The sequence below is a fragment of the Vulpes lagopus genome, chromosome 17 (assembly GCF_018345385.1).
Source record: "Vulpes lagopus strain Blue_001 chromosome 17, ASM1834538v1, whole genome shotgun sequence".
Classification (NCBI taxonomy): Eukaryota; Metazoa; Chordata; class Mammalia; order Carnivora; family Canidae; genus Vulpes; species Vulpes lagopus.
Window position 1 is genome coordinate 29,450,703 of NC_054840.1, and position 18,337 is coordinate 29,469,039.

Below are 18,337 nucleotides of genomic sequence, written 5' to 3' on the forward strand. Positions count from 1 at the left end.
ATGCAGCCGTTCAGCGTCCCCGTTCAGATTACACTCCAGGGTGGCCGGCGGCGCCAGGGGAGGTAAGTCCCCGGCACATCTGCCGTGCGCAGGCAGTGGCTGGAGGAGCGGCCTCGGAGGGTGCCACCTGCGGCGCCCCGGGGGACCCCGCGCGGCCTCCCCGGGGGCGCGGACGTGGGGGGTTGGAGCCTCCTCCATTTGGCTTGCAAATTCTCGAAAGCAGGAACCTCTTTTTTTTTTTTTTTTTTTTAAGACTCACCGGTGGTTCCAGGCACTAGAACACGGCCCAGTACGTGTTCGGTGCTTCAGTCGCTCTCTCTTGGTTGAAAGAAGGGTCGAGGAAATGACCACCGGCATGTGACACCCCCCCCCCCCCCCCCCGGTGAAGCACGCTTGGGCCTTGGAGTCACAGGCCTGGGTTCGAGTCTCAGTTCCACCCCTAACTAGCTGCATGACTCTGGGCAAGTCAGATAACCTGTCTGCCTCCCCCCCCCCTTTTTTTTTTTAAAGATTTTATTTATTCATCATAGACAGAGAGAGAGAGAGAGAGAGAGAGAGGCAGAGACACAGGCAGAGGGAGCAGCAGGCTCCATGAAGGGAGCCCGACGCGGGACTCGATCCTGGGTCTCCAGGACCACGCCCTGGGCCAAAGGCAGGCGCCAACCCGCTGAGCCACCCAGGGATCCCCTGCCTCCTCCCTTTGTCCATAAAGAGGGAATAGGAACGGTATCTATGTGCCTTAGCGGACTTCCTACGTACTACTGTCCATGCTGTGCCATCCCCCCCGCCTCCCCCCCCCGCTCCATTTTAACCATTGTTATTAACCATCCACTGTACTCCTTAAGGGAGCAAGGGAGACAGGCTATCTTTGTTTTAAAATTTCTTTTTATTAGAGTTCAATTTGCCAACATATCACATAACACCCAGTGCTCATCCCGCCAAGTGCCCCCCTCAGTGCCCATCACCCAGTCACCCCCACCCCCGCCCGCCTCCCCTTCCACTACCCCTTGTAGAGTTAGGTGAGACAGGCTCCCTCAAGGACCCTTTTTTCTCTCCAGAGGAATGAAACACGGAGGGGCTGAGAGCCTTCAGTGAAGCCCCAGTCCTGTCTGCTTCTGGGTTTGGGCTGGCGGGGTGCTCAGAACTGGGCAGCAAAATGGAGAAAAGAGAAATGCCTAAGGGTGTTTGAGGAATAGAATATGAAAAGCTGGCCAGGGGTGCATTTCTCAGCCAAGTTCACACGCTCTATCTGGAAATGTGGGTGGTTTGTTAGTGGCTTCCGTGGAGTTGGGAGCTAAGGGAAAGCAGGAAAGACCGCCGTGGTCACCGCGTTATCCACCTCCATCACCCTGTACCGACACACCTGGCACCTGAGAGAGAAGGAAGGAATGTGAGATAGAGGGGTTCGCGGGGGTGAGGGTCAGAGGAGGAAGACGCAGACCGAGGGGGAAGAGAGGCAAAAACACTTCTCTCCTAGAAATGCACTGATGCTTTTGTGAAAAGGCAATTAAAGCAGAATTACTCTCTGGCAGAAGGTCAAATGACGAACATGCGAGGGAACACGTTTTAATGCCCTGCTCACGGCATAATTAACTGGATACGAGAGCAGTTGTTCTCCCCAAAGCCACGCAGTCTCCCATTTTCATTGCTGAGACGCACAGTTGGATTATTGCTCTTGCCTCTTGCTGAACTCGATGAACCATGCTGACTTTACTCAACCTCATTTGCTGTTTCAAAAGAAGTTGTTAAATAATTTTGTAATTAAAAAGTAGAAGGCTGAAAATAATTACCCAAATCTCCCTCTGTAACACAAACAAATTACAGGGAAATACTAATTCAACATGCCAGTGAAACGAGTGTCAGGTGAATCGCCAAGCTCTGATGAATAGCAGCATCTTTCTAGAGCGCTTCTAGACAAGTTGCAGTGTTGGCCGGAGAGGCTGCGGCATCTGCAGGGATCACAGCCAGATGAGCTTGTTCAAGCTCTTTGAAATCAAGTTTGCCTGAGGCTAAGCCAGAAGGCGTCTGTAGCAATGTGTGCGAAAAGGCTGGTGGGAAAGTCAATTCTATCTGCAGGGAAGCAACAGAAGGGGGTGGGTACTGCCTCCACTATGAATAAAACATCTCCAGGTAACACACTGGTCGGAAGTGAAAATATATTGCTGGCAAAAAGGAATAAAAATGCTGTTCACTCATCTCACTGGCTAGAGAGCAAAATTAGATCATTCGGAAATGCTTTGAGGTCCCTGGATGAAAGGCGCTTATAAATACCGCAAAGTTAATTACAGGGATGTTTATGGTCTCAGAAAACTGGAAAAAAACCAATATTCAACAATAAGGAAATAGGTAAGGATTTTATGGCATATCCAATGGATGGAATATTATGTGGCCAAAAGAAGGGTTACTCATGACATAAGAATTGCTCACGACATAAGAAAGGGCTTATTATGTTAGGTGAAAAGAAGATTAAAAAAAACCCCAAAACCCTCTATATCCAGAATGAGCTCATCCTATTTAAAATAATACAGAGGAGGGAAATAACTCAGCAAGTGAACAGAAATGATCTCTGTTAGAATTGTGGGTGATTTTTGTTCTCTTCTGTAGACTTTTCCACATTTTTTGAGTTTCATAATCTGAGCATGAAAAAAGTACATTACTTTAACAAATCCCTTGGACATTTGTTGAGGCCTTCTTTATGGCTTGGTTTGTGGGTAGGTCTCACAACTGTTCCTTATATGTTTGAGAAGAATATACACTCTGTAGGGGACAATATTCTACATTATCATTTAGATAAAAAGCCTGTTACTGTGCTCAAATCTATTTCCCCACTGATTGATCTGGTTGAGCTAATCAGTTACTGAGGGAGGATGCAAAAATATCTCCTCAGTTGTTGGTGGATTTTGTCTATTTCTTCCTATAGTTCTGTCAGTGAGGCAATGCTATTAGGTATGTATATTGCTAGCTCTTCTAGATGACTCTTTAATCAATATTAGCACCTTCTTTATTTCTAAAAGACTTTTTGACCTGAAGGTGCATATCAGCTTGCTTTTCATTAGACTTTCCTGACAAACTTCAGCCTTTTACATCTGCATGTTTCATGTGATTTCTCTCAGCACATAGGCAACTCTAATTTCTTACTATTGTGGTCAGAAAAGATACTTGATATGATTTCAATCTTTTTGAATTTATTGACACTTGTTTTGTGGCCTAATGTATGATTCATCCTGGAGAATGTTCCACGTGCACTTGAGAAGAATGTGTATTCTACTGCTTTTGGATGTATGTTCTAAATATATCTATTAAGTCCATTTGGTCTAATGTGTTGTTTAAGGCCAATGTTCCCCTACTGATTTTCTGTCTGAATGATCTAGCCATTGATGCAAGTGGGGTGTTAAAGTCTTCTACTACTATTTTATTGCGGCCAATTTTTTTTCCTTTTTAGGTCTATTAATATTCACCTTATTTTAGTGCTCCTATGTTGGATGCATATATGTATTTATAAATGTTCTATCTTCTTACTGCATTGACCCCTTTATCATTATGTAGTGCTCCTTTTTGTCTGTCATTACAATCTTTGTTTTAAAGTTTACTTTGTCTGATATGAGTATAGCTACAACAGCTTTCTTTTTATTCCTATTTGCATGGAATGTCCTTTTCTGCCCCCTACTTTCAGTATGTGTGTCCTTACTTTTGAAGTGAGTCTCTTGGAGGCAGTATATAGATGGATCTTGCTTTTTTTTTCCTTCCCCAAACAGGCACTCTGTATTGATTAGAGAATTTAGTATGTTTACACTTAAATTAATTATTGATAAGTGTGTACTTATTGCCATGCTTTATTTTGTTTTGTTTTATTTTTAAATATGATGATTCATTCTCTGAGCACTTCGTGGGCACCTTAGTGATACAAGTAAAATGGAAGAAACACTCACCCATGGTCATATGATCCAACAATTCCCCCATTAGTGCAAATCCAGGAAAAATTCTCATGTGGACAATGTTACCTCTCATCCTCTAGGGGTTCCTTCCCCAAACTGGGGAGGTTTCACACGTGCATATACTGAATCCTTGGGAGCGATATGGGGCACATCTGCAGGGTTTTCTCTCTGCAAAACTCTCCCATCGGATATTCTGTCCTATGAGCTCCAGCCATCGTGATTTTCCTGGACTCTCAGGTCTGTCTTCTCAACTCAGGGAGTCACTAGGCTCTGCTGGGTTGCCCCTCACCACCCCATACCATAGCCTGGAAACTCCCTCAAGGGAAGAAGATGGGCAGGTACTAATTTACTATCTCACAGGATCACTGTTCTCTCACTGACTGATGTCCAGTGTCTTGAAAAATCATCATTCCACATCATTCCACAAACATCCACCACATCATTCCACACATGGTGTACTTTTTGGTTGTTTCAGATAGAAAGGCAAATCCAATCCCTATTATACCATCTTCACAGAGCAAGCTCATTTGATGAAATGCAATGTTGCCATTTTAATAAAGGAACTAGATTAATAATTACATTTTACAGATCGCCTTCCATCTTGAAACAATCTTGATTGAGACTTTTAAATTTGGAGAATAATATATTCTGTCTGGAACTTTTAGCATAGTTGGAAAATACACTTATTATATATATATATATTGAAATATATACTATATATATACTATATATATTATATATATATATATATACACTAAAAAATATATATATATATATATTTTTTTTTTTGAGAGAGAGAGTAAGGAGGGAAGAGGACAGGGAGAGAGAGAATCATAAGCAGGCTTCACATTTAGTGCAGAGCTGACTGTGGCGATTAGTCTCGTGACCCAAGATTATGACCTGAGCTGAAATCAAGAGTCAGACAATTAACTGACTGAACCACACAGGTGTTCCTCCTGTATATCGATGTTACATACTGAAGACATGAAAGTATGGCTAGGAAAAGCCCAAGTCAGTGTGAGGTTGGTGGTGTCTGAGTGGGAAGAGACTTAGGGTTCAGGACCAGGAGGAAGTAAAATAAGGGCTTGAACTTTATCTACAATGTCTTATTTTTTTAAATAGAAAATATAAAACAAATATGTAAAAATGCCAGTGTACTAGCATTACTTAAATCCTTTTTTTACATTTGTTTTTATTGAAGTTCGATTTGCCAACAAATAACACCCAGTGCTCATTCCATCAAGTGGACAGCCTCCTCTGTGCCTGTCACCTAGTTACCCCAGCCCCCCGCCCACCTCCCCTTCCACAACCCTTTGTTCATTTCCCAGAGTTAGGAGTCTCCCATGGTTTGTCTCCCTCTCTAATTTTTCCCACTCAGTTCCCATCCTTTCCCTTATAATCCCTTTCACTACATCTGTATCTTTGGGGTAAATACTCAGTAGTGCAATTGCTGGGTCATATGGTAGCTCTCTTTTTTAGCTCTTTTATTTTTAATTTTTTTTATTTTTATTTTTTTTCTTTTTTAGCTCTTTGAGGAACCTCCACACGGTTTTCCAGAGTGGCTGCACCAGTTTGCATTCCTATCAACAGTACAATAGGGTTACCCCGTCTCTACATCCTCGCCAACATTTGTTGTTTCCTGTCTTGCTAATTTTCAACATTCTCACTGGTGGGAGGTGGTATCTCATTATGGTTTCGATTTGTATGTCCCTGATGGCAAATGATGTGGAGCATTTTGTCACGTGCTTGTTGGCCATGTGTGGGTCTTCTTTGGAAATTTTGTGTTCATGTTCTTTGCCCATTTCATGATTGGATTGTTTGTTTCTTGGGTGTTGAGCTTGATAAGTTCTTTATAGATCTTGGATACTAGCCCTTTATCTGATATGTCATTTGCAAATATCTTCTCCCATTCTGCAGGCTGTCTTTTAGTTTTGTTGACTGTTTCTTTTGCTGTGAAGAAGCTTTTTATCCTGATTAAGTCCTAATAGTTCATTTTTGCTTTTGTTTCCTTTGCCTTCATAGATATTTCTTGCAAGAAGTTACTGTGGCCAAGTTCAAAAAAGTTGTTGCTTGTGTTCTTCTCTAGGATTTTGAAGGATTATTGTCTCACATTTAGATCTTTCGACCATTTTGAGTTTAAGAGTCTGGTGTAAGGGAATGGCCTAGTTTTATTCTTCTGCACGTGGCTGTCTAATTTTCCCAACACCAATGATTGAAGAGACTGTCCTTTGCCCAGTGGGTATTCTTTCCTGCTTTGTTGAATATTAGTTGACAGAGATGCAAGAGTGGTTCATTGAGGGGCCATTTCTGGGTTCTCTATTCTGTTCCCTTGATCTATGTGTCTGTTTTTGTGCCAGAACGACACTGTCTTGATGATCACAGCTTTGTAGTACAGCTTGAAATCTGGCATTGTGATGCCCCCGGCATTGGTTTTCTTTTTCAATATTTCTCTGGCTATTCGAGGTCTTTTCTGATTCCACACAAATCTTAAGATTCTTTGTAACAATTCTGTGAAGAAAGTCCATCATATTTTGATAGGGATTGCACTGAATGTGTAAATTGTCCTGGTTAACAGACATTTTCACAATATTAATTCTTCCAATCCATGAGGATGGAATGTTTTTCCATCTCGTTAAGTCTTCCTCAATTTCTTTCAGAAGTGTTCTGTAATTTTTAGGGTATAGATTCTTTCCTCTTTGGTTAGGTTTATTCATAGGTATATTAAGGTTTTGGGTGCAATTGTAAATGGGATTGACTTCTTAATTTCTCTTTCTTCAAAAAAAATTTCTCTTTCTTCAGTCTCATTGTTAGTGTATAGAAATGCCACTGATTTCTGTGCATTGATTTTGTATCCTGCCACATTGCTGAATTGCTGTATGAGTTCTAGCAATCTTGGGGTGGAGTCTTTTGGGTTTTCTATATATAGTATCATGTCATCTGTGAAGAGGGAGAGTTTGACTTCTTCTTTGCCAATTTGAATGCGTTTTGTTCCCTCTTGTTGTCTGATTGCTGAGGCTAGGACTTCTAGTACTATGTTGAATAGCAGTGGTGAGAGTGGACATCCCTGTCCTGTTCCTGATCTTAGGGGAAGGGCTCTCAGTTTTTCCCCATTGAGAATGATATTTGCTGTGAGCTTTTAAAATGGCTTTAAAGATGCTGAGGAATGTTCCCTCTATTCCTAACTCCGAAGAGTTTTGATCGGAATGGATGCGGTATATTGTCAAATGCTTTCTCTGTATTTATTGAGAAGATCATAGGGTTCTTGTTTTTTCTCTTGTTGATATGATCTATCATGTTGATTGTTTTATGAGTGTTGAACCACCCTTGCATCCTGGGGATAAATCCCACTTGGTCATGGTGAATAATCTTCTTAATGTACTGTTGGATCCTATTGGCTAGATCTTGGTGAGAATTTTTGCATTTGTGTTCATCAGGGATATTGGTCTATGATTTTCCTTTTTGGTGGGGTCTATGTCTGGTTTTGGGATCAAGGTAATGCTGGCCTCATAAAATGAGTTTGGAAGTATTCTGTCCATTTCTATCCTTCGGAACAGCTTTAGTAGAATAGGAATTGTTTCTTCTCCTTTTTTTTTTTTTAAAGATTTTATTTATTTATTTATTCATGAGACACACACACACACACACAGAGAGAGAGAGAGAGAGAGAGAGAGAGAGAGAGAGGCAGAGACAAAGGCAGCAGGAGAAGTAGGCTCCATGCAGGGAGCCCAATGTGGGACTTGATCCCGGGTCTCCAGGATCATGCCCTGGGCTGAAGGCGACGCTAAAGTGCTGAGCCAACCGGGCTGCACAAATTGTTTCTTCTTTAAACATTTGATAGAGTTCCTCTAGGAAGCCATCTGGCCCTGGACTTTTGTGTCTTGGGAGGTGTTGGATGACTGCCTCAATTTCCTTGCTGGTTATTGGCCTGTTCGGGTTTTCTATTTCTTCCTGTTCCAGTTTTGGTAATTTGTGGTTTTCCAGAAATGCATCTATTTCTTCTAGATTGCCTAATTTATTGGCATATAGCTGCTCATAATACGTTTATTAAGTGGTTTGTATTTCCTTGGTATTGGTTGTGATCTCTCCTCTTTCATTCATGATTTTATTAACTTGAGTCTTTTTTCTTTTTAATAAGGCTGACTAGGGGTTTATCTATCTTATTAGTTTTTTCAAAGAAGCAACTCCTGGTTTTGTTGATCTGTTCTACAGTTCTCCTGATCTCTATCTATATCATTAAGTTCTGCTCGAGTCTAGTATCTCTCTTCTTCTGCTTTGTTTAGGCTTTACTTGCTGTTCTTTCTCCAATTCCTTTAGGTGTGAGCTTAGCTTGTGTATTTAAGTTTTTCCAATTTTTTGAGGGAGACTTGTATTGTGATGTATTTCCCTCCTAGGACCCCTTTTGCTGTATCCCAAAGATTTTGAATGGTTGTATCTTCATTTTCATTAGTTTCCATGAATCTTTTTAATTTTCTCTAATTTCCTGGTTGACCCATTCATCTTTTAGTAGGATGCTCTTTAACTGCCATGTATTTGAGTTTCTTCCAAATGTTTTCTTGTGATTGAGTTCTAGTTTCAAACCATTGTAGTCTGAAAATATGCAGGGGACAATCCCAATCTTTTGGGATCAGTTGAGACCTGATTTGTGACCCATATGTGGTCTATTCTGGAGTAAGTTCCATGTGCACTTAAGAAGAATCTGTATTCAGTTGCATTCAGATGGAAAGTTGTGTATATATCTGTGAAATTTATTTGGCCCAGTGTATAATTTAAGGCCCTTGTTTCTTTGGTGATGTTCTGCTTAGAAAATCTGTCATTTGCTGAAAGTGCCGTGTTGAAGTCTCCTGCTATTAGTGTATGATTACCTAAGTATGTCTTTACTTTGGTTATTAATTGATTGATATACTTGGTAGCTCCCACATTATGGACATCAATATTCATGAGTGTTAGGCCTTCTTGTTGGATAGACCCTTTAAGTATGATATACTGCCCCTCTTCATTTCTTACTACAGTCTTTGGTATAAACTTTAATTTACGTGATATGATGATTGCTACCCCAGCTTTCTTTTGAGGACCATTTGAATGGTAAATGAGTCTCGACCCCTTCATTTTCAGGCTGGAGGTGTCCTTAGGTCTAAAATGAGTCTTGTAGACAGCAAATGGATGGGTCTTGCTTTTTTACCCAGTCTGATACCCTGTATCTTTTGATGGGATCATTTAGCCCATTCACATTCAGAGTAACTGTTGAAAGATATAAATTTAGTGTCATCGTATTACCTAGTCAGTCTCTGGTTTTGTGGATTGTTTCTTGGGCTCCCTTTTTCTTTTACAGGGTCCCCCTTAATATTTCTTGTAGAGCCAGTTTGGTGGTCACATATTCTGTCCATTTCTGCCTATCCTGGAAGGTCTTTATCTCTCCTTCTATTTTGAATGACAGCCTTGCTGGATAAAATATTCTTGGCTACATGTTATTCTCATTTACGACCCTGTATATATCATGCCAGCCCTTTCTGGCCTGCCAGGTCTCTGTGGAGAGGTCTGCTGTTAATCAGATTTCTCCGCATATAAGTTAAGAATCACTTGTCTCATGCTACTTTAAGAATTTTCTCTTTATCTTTGAAATTTGCTAGTTTCACTATTAAATGTCGAGGTATGAAACAGTTTTTATTGATTTGTGGGGGGTGGTCCTGTCTATCTCTTGGTTTGAATGCCTGTTTCCTTCCCCAGATTTGGGAAGTTATCAGCTATGATTTGTTCAAATATACTTTCCAGCTTTTTCTGGAATCCCAATTAGATGTATATTCTTCCTTCTCAGGCTATCATTTATTTCCCTAGGCCTTTCCTCATGGGCTCTTAATTGTTTTCCTCTTTTTCCTCAGCTTCCTTCCTACCATCAACTTGTCTTCTATGTCACCCACTCTCTCCTCCACCTCATTAACCCTAGCAGTTAGGACACCCAGTTTGGATTGCATCTCATTTAATATATTTTTAGTTTTGGCCTGATTGGATCTCAGTTCTGCAGTAATAATGTCTCTGGCATCATTTACACTTTTTTTTCCAGAGCCACCAGTAGCTGTGTAATTGTCCTTCTGAATTGAATTTCTGACATTGTATTTAAATCCAAATTCTGTAACTCTGTGGCAGAGAGTATTGCTTCTGGTTCTTTCTTTTGTGGCAAATTCTTCCTCCTAGCTATTTTTTCCAGTGCAGAGTAGCTGTATGAGTGGGCTGAGTCAAAAATATCAACCATGACCTAAGTAAAATACACCCTAGAGGATTCTGAGAGGTCAGAGACCAGAAAATAAAAGAAAAAGAGAAACAGAAGAAAATAAAACAAAAGGAGCAGTAAAGTGAAAAACAAATCTTAAAACAAAATAGTAAAAAGAAAAAGCCAAAAACCAAAAACAAAGAAGAAGAAAAAAGAAAAGAAAGTAAAGAAAAGAGAAAGAAAAATAAAGGGGAGATGGTGGTGGTGAGGAAGTGGTAGTGGAGAAAGAATATAGTCTACCTGAGGGGTTCGAGAGGGTGATCCTCTTGGTTCTGAGTGTATTTTGTCCTGTATGTTACAAGATGCTCAATCCCAAATTTATACAAACCAGCAATACTTATATAAAGCCCCAACATTGACCACAAAAAAGATGGGGGTGGAATGGGAAGGAAGAGAGAATATAGTCTCACAAAATGAACTGGTAGGGTATTCCACTTGGTTCTGATCGTATGTTGGTCATGTTTTAGATGGTACCGGCTCCACCATTGTAAAAGAAAATGAGGCAGAAGAAACAAAAAACAAATACCTGTATCTCGTATATCTACCAAAATTAAATTGAATACGTTGAAGGGAATCCAGAAGTAAAAAAATAAATCTAAGACATGTAATTGTAGAAGTATGAAAGTCAAAAAGGAAAAAACTTCAAAATGAAGGGTTGGTAAAATATTGTAGTTAAGGTGGGAAAAGAGAAAAAATATTGGAAATTTTTAGTCTATATAAAAATGAGCCATAATGGAAAAAGAAAGAAAGAGAAAGAAAGAAAGAAAGAAAGAAAGAAAGAAAGAAAGAAAGAAAGAGAAAGGAAGAAAGAACCCTCTAGTTCTTTTAAAATTTTTTTTTTAATTTTTATTTATTTATGATAGTCGCACAGAGAGAGAGAGGCAGAGACACAGGCAGAGGGAGAAGCAGGCTCCATGCACCGGGAGCCTGACGTGGGATTCGATCCCGGGTCTCCAGGATCGCGCCCTGGGCCAAAGGCAGGCGCTAAACCGCTGCACCACCCAGGGATCCCCCCCTCTAGTTCTTATATACTATTTTCCCTCAGTCCTGGAGCTTTCCAGTGCTGCTTGGTCAAAAACTTGCTCTTCCTCTGCTCTTCCAGCTGGTCTTCTGGGGGGAGGCGGTGCTGTGCTGATTCTCAGGTGTGTGCCTGGGTGGAGATGCCCCGCCCCTTGCTGGGTGCTGGGCTCAGTGTGAACTGTTTACCCCGTGAGGCCTCTGTTCCCTGGTGGCCCCACCCTCCCAGGCATGAGGTGAAACAAGGTGGAATGACAACAATGGTGGCAGCCAGATTTCCAGCTCTGGAGTCAGCTCCCTGAGTGTGACTACCCACAGACCCCAGTCCGCACTGGTCTAGATGCTCCCAGCAGCTGGCACTGCTCCCAGGGGTGCTGTTCTGCACAGCTTGGGGGTGCCCCATGGCAGGAGAGTTACCACTGTCCTATTCCCCCCGCCACTTCCTTTAGTCCTGGGGGGAACGCAGGATTGCCAGCTGTGTCTGATTGGTGCCCTGGGATCCAGGGCCCTGTCCCACTGGACCCACGCTCCCAGGGGCCATGACTCTGGAAGGGAACGGAGCACAGCTACCTCCATCAGGAGCTGCTGTCTGACTGACTGGCTTCTCCCAATTGCCCCCAGGGGACTGCGGTGTTCCAACCCTTTACCGAGATCGACCTGTGGTTTGTGGTGAGCTTTCCCTTGAGCGCCCTTCCTGTTATAGTGACTCTGGGAATCTTGAGGCTTCACTGCCCCTCCTGCGGTTCTGCCCGATTTCCCTGCTGAGCTGTTTTCCATCCCGGAACACTCCTTTGCAGTTTTTTAAAGTTCCTGCTTCTCCAGGGTGGGCCTTTCCTCTCGCAGCTTGGCTTTACCCCGGCTCCTTGCAGTGCCCCTCCCCCACTTTATTCTTTTTTATTTTTTTCCCACCTCCCTACCTTGTTAGAAGCCAAAACTTTTCTCTCTGTAGCATTCCAGCTGGTCTCTCTTTAAATCTCAGGTCAAATTCATAGGTGTTCAGGATGTTCTGAAAGTTATCTAGGTAAGTGTGTGGGGCCAGAGGAGTTGAGGACCCTACTCTTCTGCCATCTTGCCCCTCCCTCCCTCCCTATTGCCATGTTGTTAATTGTTTCCTGGCCGTTTTTGTAGTTCTTCTCTTTTTCTCGTCCCTTGTATTTTGATGACTTTCTTTAGTGTTGTGTTTAGATTCCTTTCTCATTTGTATGTGTGTGTATTTACCATCTGTTTTTGCTTTGTGGTTACTATGAGGTTCACATATATCATCTTATGTATATAACAGTTGATTTTAAGGAACTTAAATTTGAACACATTCCAAAACTACATTTTTTACTCCCTTCTATGGAGCTATTTTATGTTTTCCATGTCACATTTTCCATGTTTTATTTTATGTATCTCTTAACTAATTATTATAGATTTAGTTAACTTTACTACTTTATAAGTGGCTAATTCACTACCTTTACTATATATTTACCTGTTCTAGTGAGAGTTTTTATTTTCTATGTTTTCTTACCAATTAGTGCCATTTCTTTTCAGCTGAAAGAAATCTCTTTAACATTTCTTGTAAGGTCAGTTTAGGAGTGATGTACTTCTTTAGCTTTTTATTATGTGGCAAACTTTTTATCTCTCCTTCAGTCCTGAATGATAACCTTGCCAGATAGTGTATTTGTGGGGTTTTTTTTTCTTTCAACATTTTGACTGTCAGGCCACTCTCTTCTGGCCTGCAAAGTTTCTGCTGAGAAATCTACTGTTAGCCTTATGGGGTTTCCTCTGTACATAACAATTTGTTTTTCTCTTGCTGCTTTAAGATTCACTCTTTACTTTGACCTTCTGACATTTTAACTATAATGTGTCTTATTGTGGATCTCTTTGGATTTATCTTTTATGGAACTCTCTGGGCTTCCTAGAGTTGGATGTCTGTTTCTGTCCCTAGGTTACGGAGGTTTTCAGAAATTATTTCTTCAGATAACTTTTCTGCCGCATTTTCTCTTCTCATTTTGGGACCCCCTATAATGTGAATGCTATTTTACTTGATGTTGGTCCCTTAAGCTGTCTTCATTTTTAAAAATTCCTTTTTCTGGGGATGCCTGGGTGGCTCAGCGGTTTAGTGCCTGCCTTTGGCCCAGGTCGTGATCCTGGAGTTCTGATCTGGTCCCACATCCGGCTCCCTGCATGGAGCCTACTTCTCCCTCTGCCTGTGTCTCTGCCTCTCTCTGTGCCTCTTATGAATAAATAAATAAAATCTTTTAAAAATTAAAATAAAACTCCTTTTCCCATTTTGCTCCTCTGTCAGAGTGAGTTTTATTGTTTTGTCTTCCAGTTTGCTGATGTCTTCTGTTTTATTCAGTTTGCTATTGAACTCCTTACTGTGTATTCTGCAGTTCAGTTATTATGTTCTTCAGTTCTGTGATATCTGCTTAGTGCTTCCTTGTAATTTCTCTCTCTTTGTTGAAATTCTCACCATGTTCATTCATCCTTCTCCCGAGTTTGATGAACATCTTTATAACCAATATTTTGAATTCTTTATTAGGTAGATTACCTAATCTATTTTTCTGAGGTTTTGTCCTGTTTTTTCATTTGGAACATATTTCTTTTTTCCCTCATTTTGCTTGACTCTTTTTCTATGTATTGGGCAAAATAGCTCCTTCTCTCAGTCTTGAAGGAATGGCCTTGGGTAGGTAAGGAATCTTCTAATTCACCCTTTTTCCTAGCTCTTGGTTGTCACTCAAAGCTTTATAGTTGTCTAAACCGCTTGACTTTTTCTGTATGTGTCCCAGCTGCTGAGGGTATGTCAAGACCTGTCAGTATTCCAAGGGGGAGGAATTTCATTTAGTCCCTAGTTTAAGGTTGATTGGAAGCCAGATCTTCAGGCAACAACTGTAAAAGTATGCAAATATATACAGTCTTCTGGGGCTGCAATTGGAAACCTAGCTGGCCTTTATACCAGGTGATCTAGAGGTGTTTTCTGGATGAGAATTGCAAAAACGGGCTCCAGACAAGTGTAAGGCTCCTTCTGGGAGGTCTTATTGAGCTGAAGCAGGACCAAGAGGGTGTGTAACGATTGTGTATCCCTGCTTATGTTCTCTGGGAGTGCCTCCTTAGCCTCTAGATGTATGGCAAATCTGAAGCCTGTACTTCGGGCTGAAGCTCCAGGCTAAGTAAATAGGCCTTTTTCACAGGCAGATTGTGTGTTTCAGTCTGCTATCTGTGCATTGCTCTGGAGGTGGTGGCCTGCTAAGAACTGTCTTTCTAATTGTTACATTCCGTGGAACTCAGGAACACCAGTGTCTTCGTCACCAGGGTCAGGTGATCAAAGATTGTCTCCTGTATGGATGCTGTCCATGCACACTGAAATTGTGCCCATTGTATATCAACAAGTATAATCGGATCTATTAAATCAATCTTTTGAAAGTGCCAGAGAGACATCATAATAAGCTTCTTCATGCACTGATTCCATGGACATCTTACACTCGACCTCCAGGATGACTTACAATATGAAGCAACTAAAGTCCAGTTTCAGAACATAAGGGAAAAGACAGGGTATTGGGTATTGGAAACTTACAAAATATCCAAATCTTACTTTATGGCTAAAATCTTAGTCTCTCATATTTGTTGACAAATTATAAAATATACTGCCTCAAATTTCATTAAAAAAGTTTTCTCCCTGCCCATTCTCTGAGGGTGGGATCATAGCAGGTGAGTGAAATATCAAATGAGATTAAAAATCTCCAAACCAGGTTCTTGATTCCTTGTTTAATAAAGTAGTACTAATGAGGGAATATTGCCATCCTCTGAGGCCAGTGCTTCCCAGTAGGGTTCCTAGAAAATTCTAGATTCCTTGACATTCCCCTCATTGTCTTTGAATTCTGAAGATGTTGCCAGGGAGAAAAGGAGAGAAAGGAGAAGGGGATATGTGGGATAAAGTATAATATATACTTTTGAGAAAATATATACTTTTGGAAGAAAACAACTAGCAATTCCCTTGACAAGGTTTAGTAAGCCTTTTATGCAGTTTGATGGTGTTTGAGTTTCTACAATTATAACTGCATTTGTTTGGCTTAAGATTTTGTTAAGACTCTTAAAGTGGAAATTCCTCTGCGACCCAAATGCCTACTGAGCAAGGAACAGCAAATCAATGACATTGACTACAGGAAGTGGTGGGACTATGTCAAGTTGGAGAATACATGCTGGTCCATAGGGGCAGCCTCTGCTTGGCTTGGCCAGCTGTTCATATGCAGGAGTGTGGGCCTTATGATTTTTTCAAAAGTCAGAAATCAGCATTTTAATGAGAAACTTCATGATTTTTAAAATGTTAGAAATTAATCCCACATTAAAAAAACACAGAGAAGGTCAAATTAAACAGGTCTGTGGGCTGGATGCTGTCCAAGGGTCACCAGTTAGCAACCTTTGTTTTGGACTTTACTGTTCACTGGACCCTCATTGTGTGATAAGTTATCATATCCTTTGCTGGTACAGAGCAGAGAGAAGAAAAAAAAAATGTAGGGCGATTTACACAGAGCTGTGAGTGAACAGAGAGGAAGAGAAGAGGGGTGAGAGAAGAGAAGACAGCAGTGAAGTCTTCATTATTCTGAATGGATTGGCTATGGGGCACCAAGTCCCATGGTAAATATGCTGCCTTTCCATGCAAAGAATAATATAAAGAACAAATCAAATCCTATTTCCGGATGCCGTTAATTCTGCTTTACAAGTGTTGAACCACCCTTGCATCCCGGGGATAAATTCCACTTGGTCATGGTGAATAATCTTCTTAATGTACTGTTGGCTTCTATTGACTAGATCTTGGTGAGAATTTTTACATCTGTGTTCATCAGGGATATTGGTCTATAATTGGATGCTGTTAATTCTGAATCTGAACTTTCTGAGTCATTCTTTACATATGGAACTCATTAAAGAATGTAAAAATTGGGCAGCCCAGGTGGCTCAGTGGTTTAGCGCTGCCTTCGGCCCAGGGCGTGATCCCGGAGACCCGGGATCGGGTCCCATGTCAGGCTCCCTGCATGGAGCCTGCTTCTCCCTCTTCCTGTGTCTCTCATGAATAAATAGATAAAATCTTAAAAAAAAAAAGAATATAAAAATTATTTTTAGGGGGAATATGTAGTATCTCTGACAGATAAGCAAGTTCATAACACCTATTTACATAACAAATGAAAACTACTTATAGGTAATTCTTTTCTAGTCATCAAATAGATCTCTAAAGACTTCCTATTGTTTGTTATATGTAAAAAATATTATGTTAATAATATTTAATAACACATAATTTTAGCTTGTTTAGGTGGACTTTTTACCAAGCCCTGAACATGGGATTTCATTGTGTTGCTCTGAACCTGTTCACTATCCTCAGGTGGATGGCAAATGGGATCATCCCTCCACCCACCATGGGTTGGTAAATATTTCCATTTCTTTATTAGCTTATTGAAATATCTTCTTCCTACTTCCTCCAAAGGACAGCCTTCACTGCCTCAGGGAAGAATAGGAATATAGACCACCATGATGGAGACCTACCAGATGTGCACAAAAAGCTGCCGCCCAGTGCTGGAGAGGACCGAGCCATGCTGCTAGGGTTTGCAATGATGGGCTTCTCAGTCCTCATGTTCTTTTTGCTTGGAATAACTATCCTAAAGCCTTTCTTGCTCAGGTAAGAAACAGAAAAAGGAGACCCAGAAATTTCAATTCAGATCAAGCACAATGGTAGAGAAGGGGAGACTGGCTTTGGCTTCTTCAGCTCTCCTGATCATTGTCTAAAGGAAGATGAATCATCTGTTTGTCTCTCAGTGCTGGGAGGCAGTTGGGTGTGGAGGATGGGGTGGTAAGAAAATAGGAGATATTTCTTTGCCACTACCCCTCTTCATTCTGAAAAATACTTTCAACAACTAATCCATAAATTAGATATGCTTTTAGGTAAGAAATTCTTCCTTTAACAAGCAGATACCACAGGGTATGGTTAATTTAAGTCTTTTGCATGAGCACAATAAAAGTTATTTAAGTCTGAGTTTTTTGAGTTTGACAATGTCCATCTAGCACATAGTAGTTGCTCAATAAATATTAGTTTCCTCCTTCTGTTTTCATTGGTTTCCTTATTAAATACATCTAATAACCATTATCATTTATTAAACATATACTGTATGCCAAAATAGACTATGTTTTATCCTATTTAAGTCTACAGCAAAACTGATGGTAGCATTATTTTATCATTTAAATTTTCCTTTTATAAATGAGAAAGCTGTGACTCAGAAAGGCCAAGTAACTTGCCCAAGGTCACTTAGCAGTAAAGAACCTGCCTATCATTTTGATAGAAGACTCCTTGCCTCCTAATACTTAAATGAATTTAGCATTTGAGGGGGGCAGGAATGAGAGATCTCATTAGGGCAGGGGAAGGGCTGTTTAATTTTGGAGGTGGCTTATACAATATGGGTTACTTTGAGGGAGGGCAGTACTGAGTAGGGGAAAAGCAAGAGACACAAAAGTAATAGATGGCCAGGGGACTGGGCAGAGGGAGGCCTAGGAGTACAGTGAAGAGAAAGGGTCATAGGATGGGCAGTAGGTGACCTGTTTTGTTATTTATTGGATTCTTCTCTTGCCATTCCTAAGTTACCATTATTAGGGCAATAATGTGCGGTCACCATTGCTACAGCACACAGTGCCACTATTAGAAGGGCCCAGGAGAACTGTCCCCCTACGTATTAGTCCCAGGAGAATATGTTCTGCTTCTGATCAACCAGTCTTTTATTCTTTTTTTTTATAAATTTATTTTTTATTGGTGTTCAATTTGCCAACATGTAGAATAACACCCAGTGCTCATCCTGTCAAGTGCCCACCTCAGTGCCCGTCACACAGTCACCCCCACCCCCCACCCATCTCCTCTTCCACCACCCCTAGTTCATTTCCCAGAGTTAGGAGTCTTTCAGGTTCTGTCTCCCTTTCTGATATTTACCACTCATTTTTTCTCCTTTCCCCTTTATTCCCTTTCACTATTTTTTATATTCCCCAAATGAATGAGACCATATAATGTTTGTCCTTCTCTGATTGACTTATTTCACTCAGCATAATACCCTCCAGTTCCATCCATGTCGAAGCAAATGGCTGAGTAATATTCCATTGTATA

The 18,337-nt window shown here is 40.9% G+C and overlaps 1 protein-coding gene across 2 annotated transcripts in view; it reads left to right on the top strand.

The window, feature by feature from the left end:
- KCNMB3 (potassium calcium-activated channel subfamily M regulatory beta subunit 3) overlaps nucleotides 1-18,337 on the top strand; it is a 26,103-nt gene continuing 7,766 nt past the window's right edge. For both annotated transcript variants that reach the window (XM_041731571.1, XM_041731570.1), the window contains exons 1-2: nucleotides 1-62; nucleotides 16,679-16,870. In XM_041731571.1, coding sequence (XP_041587505.1) covers nucleotides 1-62; nucleotides 16,679-16,870 — 254 coding nt within the window. The remainder of the gene's footprint in view (nucleotides 63-16,678; nucleotides 16,871-18,337) is intronic.